Below are 17,102 nucleotides of genomic sequence, written 5' to 3' on the forward strand. Positions count from 1 at the left end.
TATTGGTTGAAAAATTGAAGTGGAGTTATTTGGATCTAAAACCCAAATTTCTAATTGTTTCAACTGAAAAATCCAAAAATTCATCTTAAAAACCTTCATAACCACATTTCCACCCATAAAAACTCCCTCTTCTCTCTTAATTTCAAGAGACTGAAATGTTTTTCTTTTAATTTCAAGAGATTAAAATGTGATAAAAATAAAGTTTTATAACCAAATCAGAAATAATATAAACTACAGGGATTAAAGTAGAAATATATATATAAAAATAGAATTTTATAAGCATAGGCACAATGAATAATGTATAATGAACAACAATATTGATTTAGTCTTTGGTTTTAATAAAATAAATATATATTTTATTATGCAATTTTAAATATTTTTCATCTAAAATTACATTAACATTATAAAAATAAACCTAAAGAACTATTAATCTTTTGAAAATCAATTTTAAAAAACATGAGAAACAAAATTATAAGAAGTTCTAAATGTTGTGACAAAACATTGTAGCAAAAATCATTGTGCATGATGTTTTTTTTTTTTAATTTTGGTCCTTAAATGTTTTTTTGGCCAATTGCATCATTTTTGGGTCAATTTGAAGCCTAATGGCTTCAAATTTATTGACCAAATGCAAGATTGAAAGAAGGAGGATCATAGTGAAAAAGACAAAGAAAATAGGTGACAGTTTTGAAATTGAGTAGAAAAGATCACTTTGGTCCTCCTAATTTTTAGATACAACTTTCGCTCCCTAGATTTTTTTAAAATTGAATTTTCATCCAAAACCTCATTTTCTTTATTTTTACTTAATGGAATGTGAGATGAGAGAGAGAGGGAGAGAGAGAGTTGTTAGATTTCGATGACAAAGAAAGAAAGTCTTGATTAACACCAATTTTAACTACTAAAAAGGTTGATTTTGGTGTGAATGAGTTCCATTCGATGAAGAGAGTTTATCCTAAGTGTTCTTTGCCCTTCATTTTTCTTGATGTAACAGATTTGAGCTTAAGAAGTTTTTTATTTTTGGGTTAATTTTAGGTTTTGAGTGAATTTTTATGTTGTTTGAAGCAATATATGAGTTTATCAATGTGTTTATAGTGTTTTATAAATGTTTTGAATTAAGAATATGTTGAAAAATAGGTTTTTAGATAAAAAAAACAAAGAGCTCTAAATTTCCGACCGCTATTGTGGCAAGGATTTAACGACGACTTGTTATTTACTCCATGGCCAAATAAAAAAAATAGGAGCCCATCTATGCAACATGGCTTGCTAGGCCCATTAGCGCTTGATTTTTTTTTTCTTTCTAATTTTTCTTTTTTTATTGATACTTTTGTTTCAATATGTATTTTTATAAAATATTTTTTTAATTTATATTTAAATTAATACTCATTCTCTCTTTTTTATTTTCTAGATTGTTTATTTAGCTTTTTTTAAATAATAGTTATTTTTTTAATTAGTTTGTATATATTTAATGTTCTAAAGAGATTATTCTAATTAATCTATAATCATCTTTTATGTTTTATATAAAAAGATTTATTTTGAAAAAAAAATATTTGTTTATGAATGATATTTCTAATAAGTGAAACCTTACATAATATTTTCTCGTTTTTTATTTTATTCAATCGACTTCATGCATGTATCTATTTCTATTACTATTTAATTAAATAAAATATTAATTTTAGTAAATAAAATCAGATAAATGACCTTGCTATAATTAAATAAATGAATAAACTTCTCAACTTACATTTAAAAGTTTTAATATAAAAAAAACCTTTAAAAGAATTGCAAGAAAAACCATCCTATCCACGACGGAAGAAATAACTAATATGAAAAAAATACGTGAGTTCATTCAAATCTCTTGACAGCTTTTTTTGATGCTGACCGCAGATTCAATAAAGGAAGGCAACTCACTGCGGGTTATTTCGTGGTAAAGCACTTACGGAAAAGTCAAGTGAATGAGTGGACAGACTTTAACAGGTCAAGTTTTCTCAACGGATCATCCAATCAGCGAGAAGCAAGGCGGAGAGAGAATGGAAGGCGTAAAGCCATTCAAAAGTAGACAAAATAATATTACACGAGAACATTAAAAGCAGACCAGACCCGCCCCCCCACTTGCCAACTTGCTGCAAGAAGCCCGTCTGCGATCAAGTTGCTCTCCGTCTCTGTTTTTTTTTTGAAGGAGAGAAAAAACAGAGAGAGGGAAAGAAAATCAAACAATCTTGCAAGTTGCTTGAATCTTTTAGCAGACTGTCGAGTTTTCAAAAATCAAGTTGCAGCTTGACAGGGCAGCAATTCTTCACGTTATTAGTATTCTATGCTCCTTCTTCCCTGTGGAAAAAGTCTGAGCTGGAAATGGAAATTTATATTGTGGACAATAATAATGGATCCGAAACCCATCAAGATCCTTTTCCTTCCGTTGGTCTCTGCATACTCTCTCCTCAGCCTCTAACTTCCCCCATGTTGTCTGTCTCTTTCTTGGTTTCCTGGCCCCACGTTTTCCTCGTAAATAAGCTATTTAATGAAGGTTGATTTTGAAATCCCAGTAATAATGGTTATGATTTAAAATAATTTTTATTTAAAAATATATAAATAATATTTTTTTTATTTTTTAAAAGTTATTTTTTATACCAGTATATCAAAATAATTTTTAATAACTTTTTTAAAATTTTAAAAAACATGATTTATATCACATTTCCAAACATAAATAATTTTTACAAATATTATTTTTATTTTGAAATATATAAATAATTTTTTTTTAAAAAAAATATTATTTTTTATATCAATACATTAAAATGATTTAAAAATATAAAAAATAATTTTTAATAATTTTAAAAAACTCGTATTTCCAAGCAGATTTTAAATCTTCATTAAGCTCTAATCCCTGTTCTAATTGCACCACTTAAACGTAGTATTAAGGGTGAGCATTGGTTCGAATTTCAAATGGGTTTGGTATGGACCAATTAAACTGTTTTTTTTTACAGAAAAAATAAATTGAAGTGAATAGACTGGTTCAATTTTATATTTTTTAAATCATGGGTTTCTTAATTATGCTATTTTTACGCGCTTTTAGTTTATAATGGGTCTCTAGTTTATAATAATTTTTTTCAATTTGATTTAGTTAATTCATTCTTTTTTATTTTATTTTTGTGGTTCTGAAGTTCAAACTAAACCAAACTTTTCTGATTAAATTTTTAACTGAAAATATTTAAAAAAAAAACAGTTCAATCAAGTTAATTTCGAATAATTAGCTCGTACCCAAGTAGTATCTCTCACTGTAACTTAAAACCACCCCTCTTAATTTTTTTTTTTATCACGCTTAAAAAAAATAATAATCCAGATAAGCATGGAGGCGATGTACCATGTACCATGTGAATGCATCTCCATGATTACTTTTTAGTACAGAATCATGTGTATTATCACATCCAGCAACTTGATTTTGTTGCTGACGATACGAGGTTTAGCATCTTATTGATCATTAGAATATAAAGCAAGTTGCTGCACCTTCCACGGCCGTCGGCAATTGTTCAAGTCCCCAGCCAAATATGCCATTCACATGGAAATTAAAGATTTCTTTACACACCCAGCAGTTTCTTTATTCTAAACCTATTTTATTTGCTGCTACTCTTTATGTCATAATCCACACAGAATAAAAATCTCGAATACCATTGTCTTCTTTAAATATTTTATGTTTTTTCAATGCCAGAAGCCAGCTTTTCTGCACTTACTCGAATGGAGATCATCGATCCATTATCCTCAGGACTCCAGAAAAATTATCTCTTGGCGCACCAAAATGATTTTAATTCTATATATATATATATCCCACCCACCAAGAGCCACGATTAGTTTTCATTATCACAGAGCTCTCATATCAGTATTAATTCTTATCAATACCGATGATCATGTCAACTTTGTTGTTATAATATTTCACGAAATGCGCGCTAAAAACGATGGATGGTATTTCACTCACAAAATGGGGCTACGCAAAAATTAAAACTAAAATAAAGAACAAATAATAATAATAATAATGAAGAAACTGGGGGTGTTGAAATTATCATTGGCAAACCCGCATAGGATTCTCACAAAAAAAGAAGGTGTTTCACCAAATCATACATTTCCATTTGAAAAAAAAAAAATCAAACCATAAATGTATCTATAAATTATAACAACAAATGTTTTTATTATCACTCACGCTGATGATGATTTATTATTGCGTCTATTCGAGTTCTCGGCGATCTGTGCCAGTGACTGCAGGTTGCACCGAACTATGGTATCCACGAACACACACGTGTCCTCTTTAGTATTTCCAGGAGGAATATCGACCGCGTAAGACTCCATGACGACGGTGCCGTTCCCCGAGGGGGACGAATGGAGAGTTGTAACCGACTTGTAATTCGCAAGCCTATGGTCCCCACCAACAACACTAAAACTGATGACATGCCGTTCATCGTCGAGGATCTCGAGGCGTTCGGTGCTGTGAGCAGCTGGGAGGCCCGAGATAACGTGGATTTCACGGAGAGTGCCCACGTCACCGTCTCCGAGGATAACGTGGCAGCTCTTGACGAAATGTTTATAAGCTTGTGGGTTGTCGAACCGGCGAACGACAGACCATACGGTGGAGATTGGGGCAGCGATCTGTTGTACCACCGCAGAGCAGCACTGGTTGGGGCCTACAGCGTGGGTGTGGTAGCGTGAGACGGTCTCTGGAACTGGGGTGGCGTCGCATGGTAGAGGGGACCACCGTTTTTGGCATGAAGTTGCGGTGGTTGTGTTGGTGGTGTTTAGGGTCGTGTTACTTGTGGTGTTGTTGATTCTATGGATTAAAAGGGATGACCTCGGAGGATTAGCAGGCATTTTTTTGGCTTTCTTGTCTGCAGTGACGATTTATGAGAGATGGGGTTTTCAGGTTCTTAGTTTCTTTGATGTTTTAATGACTTTTGGAGGATTCGTGCGAGTATAAATATTAGAGAGAGGAAGGGAGATGAGGCTAGTCACTTTCCTACTCTGAGGGGCATGGAAGGGTACTGATGACTTGGTGATGTTCTGCAAGTGGCAAGGGAGAGCGGTGGAAGGGGTGGGTGGGTGGCTGTCTTCGATTTTCTTATGGAGAAGAAGGACTACCGAGTTTTATATAAACAAAAAAGGTTGATGTTGAGTGTCGTAAAATAGCGCCTAGTTGGTGTGCTTAAATTACTAAAGTGGCCCTTTTTTTTTAATAAAATTAAATTACTAACATGCCCTCAAGAAAGCATGGAAGTACACCATCAACTTTTTTTAATCAAAATAAAGAATAACAAAGAAAGAATGAATTTATGTACAGGGGCTTTAGAGTCATTTTCTTCCCTCACTTTGAATTTTTATACTAGCCAGGGACAATGGCAGGTTTGTGAATCTTGTAGATAATCAAGTGCAAATTGGCAAAGTGGCTTCAAATGGACGATCAACTTGCTGGAGAGGCGTAAAGCCGAAGGACAAGATAAGCATTTTGAACTGTGACCAGGTATAAATACAGATTTACACGCTGATTGGGGTTGCGGTCTAATTAATTCTTTATTAATTATAAATTTGATTTTCTTATATTATTTTTTTAGGCTTTTTATATAAAAAATAATTAAAAAAATAGAAATAAAAAAAAAGACACCTAGCGATAATTTGTGTCTAATATTTAGCAGCTAGGCCCGTTTACAATTCCATGGAAATTGTGGGTTTGTTCTACGATTTCTTTATCACCTTTTGATGTTGCTTTAACGTGATTCTTTTATCTTGTATTTTGTTTTCAAACACTCGGAAGAACCAAAATTTGGACCCCTTTTTCTGCTGGTAAACAAGAACAAGTTGGACCCCCTTTAGCACATGATCCTCAGGTACCTTATATATACATGCTAGTGGCCTGGGACCCGTGAATATTTAGGTCATGGGATTAGCATTGTGGCATTTAATGGTTTTTCTTCATTCATCATTAATGTTCATTATTAAATTAAACCTAGTTGCTTGATTTGAGAGATTTGAGATTCAGATTTTGTCCGCAACTGATCTTTCTTATTCAAATTTGAAAATATATTGACTAGAAAAACCTAATTTTTATTGATTTTTTGATTTGATGAAAACCAGTTATACTTGTTTATTTTTGCATTTTAAAAGTGTTTTTTTTAATGTTTTTAGATTATTTTTATGTTTTGATATTAAAAATAATATTTTTAAAAAAATATTATTTTAATACATTTCTGAATGAAATATATTTTGAAAAGTAATCGATACTGCACTTCCAAATACCCTGAACCTAACAGGGTTAATGATCATCTTCCTTGTGTTTCTTTCAAATTAACTTTAGTCCACTAGGTGTTTTATGTTCTTTTAGTTTTGTTTTGAATGTTCTTTCTGATCAAGCATGGAGATTTGTTTCTTCTGGAGCGATTCTCTCTTATCCCTCCCTAAAGTATTTGATCCCTAAGATCACCGGCGTCTTCCCTTCCCACTTGATACTTTTAAAAACACATGCATCCATGGTGGTCGTATAAATATGATCAGACGACGTATTCAAGGTCTAGCTGTTCATATAATAAAACCAAATTCTAAATAATAAACTAAATCAGAAGTCCACTGCGTAAATATTACTAGTGAAGTTTCTATATTTTTAGATTATCGTTCATTTCTTCTTCGTGGAACAACTAGCAACATTGGAATTCTACGTTCAAAGAGTCTTGTCTATGGAATGCGGCTTCTTTTGAATCTGATGCTCAAGATTTTCAAGACGAATGGAATATTTCATTTTCAGTAAAAAGGGGGCATTTATGAGGCGAACCTGTAGAGATAAACACGAAGAATCCAGTTTAAAGAACCTGCAAAAAGCTTGTAAAAGGAGTGTTGTTAATATCAATAAATGTACAGGAGACGATGAAAGGCACAGAATTATTGGCAGCGATGTACTTCGGGAACCATGCAACGAAAGAAAAATATTGAATCTATTGGCCATTGCTGAAAGTTATATTTACTTATTTATTATAAGTGCTTGGAGTTGGATGCATTGTATCCAGCATTATAATATAAAGTATTTTGAAGACAAATAATAAAATATATGAATAAAACATACTATGACCTTAGGGCATTGCATCATGGAAGAGAAGGTATAAATGGACCATAAAACCGGTGGTTTGTTAATTTACATGACGTCGTCTCATGATGAGGAGTAGCATGCTAGTTATGAGTAAATTATTATTTAGTCCTAAATCTTGAATTTGATTATAACTCTCTCCTTTGTGCACGGAAATGTATAATTTTGTCCTCATCGAACTGTTTCATGTTAAAACGTTTTTTTTTTCGGAGGAGACAAATATAAACTCGACGTATCATCTTGACCTAACATCTATAGTTGTAAAAATCAAACCTATTTGATAAGATAATATGAGATTTGACTGGTCTAAGACTTGGACTAGTTTAAATTGAGAAAAAAAAAATTAAAAGAAAAAAACATGGTTGACCAGGTAAAAAACCGACCTTTTATCTATTATTATGGTTATTAGAAAATCTATGGTATGTGAGAATCTGAGTAAGGGATTGCTTGTACAAGAAAAAGACGCATCATCATCGTGCACCCTACCTAAGGTAGGATGGATTGTTGTTTGATTGTTTTTTAGGTCGTGTTTCTATCCGTTGCTCTTTTTCCAAGGTCTAAAGCAGATTTTTTTTCGTGAAGAAGTCTCTACCTTATCAGATTAAACCCTAACTGTTCTAAGGTTCAAATTTTAGCATCACATTTATTTTTCACTTTGTATTTTTAATACTCGAGGGTATACTTTATAATGTAATTTTATACCTTTAAATATTAAAGTCTACAACTAAATCTTAACACTCCAAATATTAATTAAACAAAATAATTATTGAAAGATTTTTGATATTTTGGCCAAAAATGGATAATCATAAACTAATTATGATATCCATTTTGATTTTTTTTAAAATATGATAAAATGACTTTATCTCTTTTTTAAAAAATATGCATGAAAAATCTTTTAGGATTTGACCATATGCACAAAGACAAAAAAACATATATATTTTTTTTGGAAAGAGGAAATTAATTTTATTTTTTTGGAGAAAACCATGTATTTTTAATACTGGGTTTGTATCTTACAATGTAAGTTTACAGCCTGATATTATGTAAAATAGTTGAAAAAACATGCGAGCGATCCAAAAATAATTTTAAAATGCCTTTTAGAAAATTTGAAATTTTGTCCTTTTCTTTTCTTATTTTTTTAATATTATTATATTATTATATTATTAAATATATTGGGCTGGACCCGACCCAACCATATGGGCTTGGGCTAAAACATTCCAGCCCGACTTAGTCGGGTTGAGCTAACTAGCAGCCTAACAATCTTTCTCTCTCCTTCGTTTTGGACTAGACCCGGCCTAACCATCTAGGTTGGCTGAAACGGGTCTAGCCCATCATTGCATAGTCATTGTCCCGACCCAGTGACCATGCTAATTATATTTGCAATGCATGCATAATGAATTCTATATACAGTGGCCATGGAGATGCGGGGGGAAGAAAAAGAAGAGAGATGAAGACTACCTTGCGTGGAAGGTATGGATGTCGTCACTAGTTTGACGTGAGGATAATAAAGGCATTAGTGGCTCACAGTGGGGCTGAAGTTGCTACCAACGAGGAGGGTTGGTTTTGATTACTGGAAGAAGAAAGTTGCGTCGGAGAGGGAGAAGTTATGCCAATGAGAATATGAGTTGGTGGAGGAGGTTGGGCTATTGTTTTTCACGATGGTGCTGAGGTTGTGGTGGTTGTAAACACGATGGAGAGAGAGGGAAGAGCAACAATGGCAGGAGAAAAACCAAGGGGAGGCTGATTTTTTCCCAACTTTGGCCTCTGATTTCTTCATCTTCAATGCTTGGAATCCACTCCTATTTATAGGGGGTGGAAGATGATTATTGTCTTTATTGGAGACAAATCTTTGCCCTTGATTCGAATCAGAAGGATCTCAACCATTGGTTTAAAGTTGTCATCATGACCTGAAAAGTTGGCAGCTAAAGACTGTCTGAGTATGCCTCTTTGGAACGGTGTCGCAGCGGCTATAAGGGCAATTAGCGGGCAAGATTTACGCTGGAGTGTAGTACAATGTTAGGTCATCATGGTGGTGTATGATTTTTCAGGTTTAGTAGGGAGAAGTAGTATTAAATGCCCTTAAAAAGTAGCCACTCGAGCAGCTTTTTCGAGCAAAATATAGGGGTGATGAATAGTAACTAAACGACGCGTTGTCTGGTTTATCTTTTTTTTTTAATCTTCAAAACGATGTTGTTTTGGCTTTAGAGTTTTAATTTAGGGATTTGACCAAAGTTCAATTTAGTCCTTCGACTTTTGATTATTCAATTGCATCTCTAATTGGCATGGAACTTCTAATTTTATGTAATTTTGCCTTTGTTGAACTTCAATATCAACCCTGAATTTCAACACCTTTTTCATTTTAGTCATTGGTCTTAGATTTATGCAAATTAACCTTCAATTGATCATTAAACTTTCAATTCTCTTTAATTTCAATCAATTGAGTCCCTGAAGTTCAACACCTTTTTCAAAAAGGTCATTGACCGTGAATTTTTTCAATTTAACCCTTAATTATCTCTAAACTTTGATTGTCTTGCGATTTTACTACTGATTTCAACCAATTAACTTTGTAAAAATTAAGTTTGGTCATCTAAAATTCTAATATTCTCAATTAAACCCAAATTGAGCTCCTAAACTTAATTTTCACCAGTTAAGTCCCTAATAAAATTAATTTGACTTATTTAAAGTATAATTAAGTCATTGCACTTAATTAAATACTTTAATTTGACCCAAATTAACTCCTAAATATAATTAAACTTTTAATTTGGCTTATGATTAAATCAAATTGGCCTATTAAAAATCTAATTATGTCTCTAATCTTAAGTTTTATGCAGATTTGTCCAATAATCATTTAATTTGACCTTGAATCAGTATTATCTCTCTCGTCTTAGGTACAATGGGTACGATTAAGCTCTTGATTTCATCTAAAATCACAACTTGATTTTTCTATACATTTGAAATCCTCATCAGCCTGCTTTTGCCAAATTGCTAGTCTTCTTGTTATTATTATTTTTTTTTATTTTTTTAATTTTTTTTAAAATGATAAATTTTAGAGAATAACCCAAAAATGGGTTATGACATAATAAACAAAATTCAACTTTAAGGCTTCTAGTCTTTTTTCCAATTTCAATTTAAGACCTGACATGACTTAAATTTAAAATAATAACCTAAAACTTTTAGGTTCGACCATTGAGTAACCTTTGAATTAATTGCTATATTAAATTTCAATTTTTGCAAAACTTTAGGTTTATTAATATAGTAAACAAAATTCAACTTTTGTTATGAAATCATAAAATTGGTGTACTAATGTAACTCATTACTAATACACGATCTCATATAATACTCTTTATGAATTTACTAGCAAGATATATTTCTTCTCTTACCCAAAGATATTAAAATGGAGTTAAACATGTTTTTTTGTTACTTACAAGTAACTATGAATATGAGCTTATTTTATTCAAATAATGTTAATCATATATTAATTGGGTATGTTAATGCAAGGTATTTATCTGATCCATATAAAAATTGATCTCAAACAGGTTTTCTCTTTATGTGTGGTAATACTGTTATATCATAGAGATCTATAAAGCAAACATTAGTTTCCACTCCATCTAGTCATGATGAAATACTTGCAATTCATGAAACATGTAAAGAATATGTGTGAATGAGATCAATGACTCAATATATTCGAGGAACATGTGATTTATCCTTTAGCAATCCAATCAGATTGTATAAAGACAATGTTGTATGCATAGGAAGGGTACACCAAAAGAGATAGAACAAAACACATCTCACCAAAATTCTTTTTAACATATGACCTTGATAAGTACGGTGATATTAATGTCCAACAAATTCCCTTTAAAAATAATCTAACAAATTTGTTCACTAAAGTATTACCAACTATAATGTTTGAAAGATTACGATGGAATATTAAAATGTGAAAGCTTAAAGACTTAATGGTAATACATTTATAAAAGAGAATTAATATGCATTGTACTTTTTTTTCCCTAACAGGTTTCCAATGTGTAAGGTTGTATAAAAGATATCCAAGGAGGAGTGTTATGAAATCATACATTGTATACAGATGTCTATTTGCCTTTTTTCACCTCTTCGTCTTCACGATCATTCATCATCTCCAAGTTCATTTGAACTCTATTTCTTCTTATGACTTTTGAGCTTACAAGTATTAATACATATTGGACTATAAATAGAAGTATTGTTGAAATAATATTGTGTTATGACTACATTTATAAGATTATATGAAATAAAAATGCTTTATCTTTATCTTGCCCTAATCTCTATTGTTTTTATTTATTCTAATTATTTTTTTTATTGAGTATATTGTTTGCTTTTGAATATATAGTTTTATAATAACTTTAAGGTTATTATTCTTTCCTTCCCTAAACTTTTCTTTACCCAAGATCATGGCCAACAATTTCAATTTAAAGCTCAGACACAACTTAAATCTAAAATAATAACCTTAAACTTTTAAATTTGATTATTAATAACATTTGAATCAACTGTTATATCAAATTTTAATTTTACAAAACTTTAGGATACTAAAATAGTAAAATAAAAATTCAAATTTAAGCCATCTATTTTTTTCCCTTTCCAACTCTTCATTGAGGTTCGTATTTTGTTGCATCATCTCTTTTTTGTACGTGGACCGTTGCATAGAATCCATGAAGATCGCTTCACCCAAGCATCCATCCATGTACACAGCTGTGATTTAAAACCATGTTGGACAGCAAGAATCAAAGGGTTAATTTATAAATTTTCAGATATAAAGTGTTCAAACTGTTGAAACTAAAGAATCATCTGCTCTTAAATTAATTATTGGTACGTGAAGGGCTTTCGTCTCCTGTGATCCCTCAATATTTCCATCCTCGCCATGTTCTTGGATCTATGAAACATAATAAATTAGGCTTGCTTTTTAACTGAAACGATGGACATGATGCAAGATTCTCTATGATTAAAATAAAAATTGCTCGACCTTTGAATTCAAGCAGCAAGAACCAGGATATATGGCCCTTTGAATAATTCAAAGTGGAACCAGGATAGATGTTCGACTTTCTTTTCCTTTTATCTAATATAACACTATCACGCATATTCTATAGGTGTAGAACAATTTATACACAAATATATTAAGATTGAAATTGAGATATTATAGTGTCTATGATTTTTGTATTTTTTCAGTAATTAACAATTTTTGTACATTCTTCCCATAAGCTTCCATGCAGTAAGTATATTTGATTTTTTCATAAACAAAAACACACAAAAGTTTAAAAGAATTAACTCAGACTTACCATAAACCCGATTTGTGTGTTGGAAAAGATCATATCCAAATTGAGACCAAATATCTATAATTTTGATTTTAGTATTTTATTAGTTTACTATGTGAGGACTCAATTTTTAAAAAAATTAAAAAATATATATAGGTCTTTGAAAATTTTATGGTACTGTTATTAAACCTAAAATTAAATATAATTGTTTTGAAATTTTTTCTCATTAAGATAAATTATTTTTTTAATGTATTTTTTGTTTATCTCACCAAACACAATTTTTTTTATAACTAAAATCATTGTTTCTATTTAAAAAAAATCTTTTATGATTGTTAAAACAAATTAACAAACAATTTCAAAATAATATATTCATATTTTGTGTGATTAAAAGTTTTTTTTAAAAATCATAAATGTGATAAAGTGATCCTCAAAATCTATTCAAAGAACTTAATAAAAATAATTGATTTCAATAATTTATTTTCATAAATAATTTATTATTAATATTTAAGAACCACATCAAAACTGAAAAGTAAGTGAAACTGGTAAATTTCTTTCAAGGTGTCAATAAAAAACCAATAAAAAAAAAGACTATAAAGGACTAAGTCCAACACCTAGCCTACCAGTAGAAGGCTAGGCCCGTGTGCATGTCCTTACTTTATTTTTTTATTAAAAGAATGAATGACATGTAGTTCGTTTTTTATTTTTTTTTAAAATGACCAATAACATGTTGATTGATAAAATACAATGATTAGGTCTAGTACCTGATTTACCAGTAGTAGCCTAGTTGTGTGTGGGTCTAGAAACCAAACCCTGATTTAAGTTATTTATTTATTTATTAAGAAGGTGAATAATATATCATTTATTTTTTAATTTGACCTCTAGCTTGTTAATTCTATGTGCTAACTAACTTGATTATGATATGGAATTATTAATTTTTTTAAAAAAAACATATTAAAGTGGACGATTGTTTTTGGAGTATTTAGGAAATAATGTTTAATGCTATATGTGTATTTTTTATATTCGAAGATGTATTGACTAATGTTAGGGCCAAAAGCTGGTTGGTAGCATGGCCGAATATACAAATTTTATAGAAATGAATGGTCAATTATTTAAAGCAAAAGTATTGAAATGGCGAAGTCAGAAGTCATTGTGCTTAAAGTAAGGGCAAAATATAAAATCATTGTTACTGTTTTTTTTTTATTATTTTTGAATAGAAAAGAAGACAAATATTTTAAAAATTGCATTTAAATAATTAAAAGTACCTAGAGAGGTTGGGGAAAAAAAAAGAAACGTGTGACCTGAACAAATAAATAAAAACCCGAAATCTGAAATTCCTTTTGTTTTTTTTTCTTCCAAAAATTGGTTTCTTTTAAATTAAGGGTTAACTAGTGACTTTTGATATAAATTTTTAAAAAATAAAGATCAATTATTTTAGGTTAATCATTCAAAGTAATTAATTTTTAAGGGTACAAAGATTCATTTTTAAGGATGTTTAAGTATTGTAATGAATTGTAGGAAAATTATTGATGGAGAAAGAGAAAAGATAATTAAAATGAATTGGCGATGATTGGAGAAGGAAATCTTTTTTTTTTTTAAATATATGATTTTGTATTTTGATTTAAAAAGAAAATAAATATAAAATAGTTTTTAGAGAGAAGAATCATGTTATGGATTATTTACCAAAACAAGGAGTTTTCATGGTTATAGTTTTTATTGAGAATCTATTTTAGTATGAATTTTCTCTGTAAACTCTGTTTTTTTTTTCTTTTTTTTCCCAGTAGTGATGCAAGTGATATAAACTAAGATAAAGAATCACTAGTTCTGTTGTGAGAATTTTCTCCCATTTTTGGGTTTTTCAAGGAAGTAAAGCGGAAATGGGATGCTATGAATTTCAATCTTGTTTATATAAATCGTATTTTTAATCTTAATAATTTAATTTTTCAGTTAAAATAAATTTTTTACTATAATAATAGTCATGTATTCGAATATTTCCATACTTGTTTTTTCACCTAATGATTTTTTAATTAGTTATTTTTCAAAGTATTTTTTATTTGAAAATACATTAAAATAATTTTTTATTTTTTAAAATTCATGATATTAACATATTAAAATAATCTAAAATTATATATAAATTTAAAATAAAAATTTTCAAAAACAATATAGTAGAACTCATTGGTAATTTCTTTTAAATATAAAATCATTGGCACTTTTCCTAAAAACCCATTCAACGCCATGACCCCAAAGTCTCAAATTACAAAGCTCAAATAAGGATGAAGGAAAAATAAGAATAAAATAATAAACAAAGTTGAATGATGAAAGTAAGCAACGGTCCAGTTAAGGGTACTCGTTAATAAGAGTGATTTAATAAAATCTATTTTTGTATATCAAAAGATAATTAAATAAATTATCGTATCAAACGTTTGTTTAATTAATATGTATGAAAAGACTATATTAACCCAAAAACTAAATTAAGTATGTTTTGATACTTTCCTTTTCTTTTCCTTTTTTAAATTGACCTTTTCTTTTCTTTTGAAAAAAAAAATAATACTAAAGACTTTAGGTGTTTTAGATGTTTGGTTGTCAGAAATGAAATGTTCGCAATAGAAATAAAGGAAGTGAAATGACATTTCGGCTCAACACCATGTTTGAAATAATAAAAAGTAATCATAATGAAAATTTTAATTTTTAATGCTTAAATTTAGAAAAGGAAAAAAATCATGATTAAAAATAATTTTATATAATGACAATAGAAATAACAAAGATAATTATTGTGAGGGTGTGATAATGTGTAGTGTTTTTATTAATTAAAAATATATTAAACTAATATATTTTTAATAACATCCTGAGAATAATAGTAACTAAAAAGATGAGATAGTAAAAATAATTATGGGTAATAACTTTCAGTTTGGTTAAGTTTTTACTAAAAAAAATAATTAAAACCGGGTTTTTTTTTAAAAAACTAAAACCAGTTCAAACTGACATGTTTTGGTTCGGATTGATTATTTTGAGAAAAAACCCGGTTCAAACCAGTTTGACTCGATTTTTTTCGGTTTGACTTTATTTTTTTTCCAGTTTGGCTCGGTTTTTTCTGGTTTTTTTCGGTTTGGATTTGGTTCGGTTCGGTTTTTTGGTTTCAGGCTTATAAAACTGAAACCAAACTGTTTGATTTTTTCAGTTTTTTTTTATATTTTCTTGGTTTAATAAATTTTTTAATTTTTTTTTCACCTCTGATAATAATATAAAAAATATATTAAAGTGACAATGAAAGATGAGGGGTGGGGATGATGGTGGAAAAAAGAGAGGGGTGGTTGTGGTATTGAAAGAGTGGGGGGTTAGTGATAAAAACAATTATAATATACAATTCTTAAAGAAATACCCACTTCATTTTCACAGGTAGTTGATATATGACGAATAAAAATAATATATTATTTAAAAATTAAATATCATTTTAATTCATTATTTTTATTTTCATCTCTTCCATGAGAACGAAATTATGTTTAATTTTCATTCTTATTCTCACTTCATTTTTCCCACTTTATTTTTTTTAATCAAAAAATTATAAAATGAGAATAAAATTTTAATTTTCAATTCCATCATTCATTTCTTATCCCCTTTATTTTATTTTTAATAACGTGTGTGTGTGTTTCAATTTGTATCTTTGAAAAAGAAAGGATATAAATAATAATCAACATGTGAGTCAAATTTTCTGTTGACAAAATCTTCGCACCTAATTTGGCTTAAATTGTATAAAAGATAGTAGTAGTTTTGAAAAATCACACATTGATCTTTCATGGAATCTTCATGCATGCCATTCAATATTGGCTGGCAAGAGTAAATGCGGTAATTATTGCTTTTGGATCAACTTGGCTTTCATGATTTTAATCAATCAAACCTATTATTACTAAATTTAATAGCTTTGAATATCTACCACAATTTAATATAGCTTTAAAATCCAAGCTATGCGGAGAGTAAGATTCTAAGTTAATTTTTAACAAAATAGAAGAATGCACCAATGTTACATATGCATTTTATTGTATTATTTTTTTAATTGAGAAATATAAAGAAGCTATTTATGTTTAATAAAATAAAGTTTACTAATAAATAAATCAATCAATTTTAAAAGAGTCGTTATAGCTAAAGTTTACTAAATTGCTAAGCTAATATTTTTTCTCAAAACAAAAAATAGATGAAAATATAAATATTTTATATCAACTTTTCTTTTATATTTGATATAAATTGTAATAATCTCTTTAAAATATTATAAAAATATAAAATAATTAAAAAATAACTACTATTTAAAAAATTGAATAAAACAATTTAAAAAAGATGAGAGAGAGAGAGTATTGATTTAAATTGAAATAAAAAATTAATTTAAACTAAAAAACACTTACAAAAGAGGGAGGCTATTAATTACAAATTTTACAAAAAAGCAATTAAAAAAAAAGTTAGACACTCTCCTTATATTTTCTGCAACAAGAAATAAATGACATGTAATACATTTTTTTTAAATAAAATAGATAATATATTGATTACTTTCTAGTTCATGTGGTTGAAAAACCGTTAGAAATCGGGTTTTCAAGTTTTGAAACAGAAAAAACTCATTTTCATTATTTGTTGACATGGAAACACTTAAAATACATTATAAATCTTAATAAATTTATTTATGATTTTAAAATAGTTAAAAATAGATGAAAAATCGCAAAATAAAATTAAAATGAGAGGCTAAG

The 17,102-nt window shown here is 29.2% G+C and overlaps 1 protein-coding gene across 1 annotated transcript; it reads right to left on the reverse strand.

Moving 5' to 3' along the window:
* Window positions 1-4,007: 4,007 nt before the first annotated feature.
* LOC133676744 (abscisic acid receptor PYL4) lies at window positions 4,008-5,101 on the reverse strand. Its single transcript, XM_062098474.1, has one exon. The coding sequence runs from the start codon at window positions 4,840-4,842 to the stop codon at window positions 4,177-4,179; it is 666 nt and encodes a 221-aa protein (XP_061954458.1). The 5' UTR covers window positions 4,843-5,101; the 3' UTR covers window positions 4,008-4,176.
* Between the last annotated feature and the right edge of the window lie 12,001 nt (window positions 5,102-17,102).

The sequence above is a fragment of the Populus nigra genome, chromosome 17, assembly GCF_951802175.1.
Source record: "Populus nigra chromosome 17, ddPopNigr1.1, whole genome shotgun sequence".
In the NCBI taxonomy this organism is placed as follows: domain Eukaryota; kingdom Viridiplantae; phylum Streptophyta; class Magnoliopsida; order Malpighiales; family Salicaceae; genus Populus; species Populus nigra.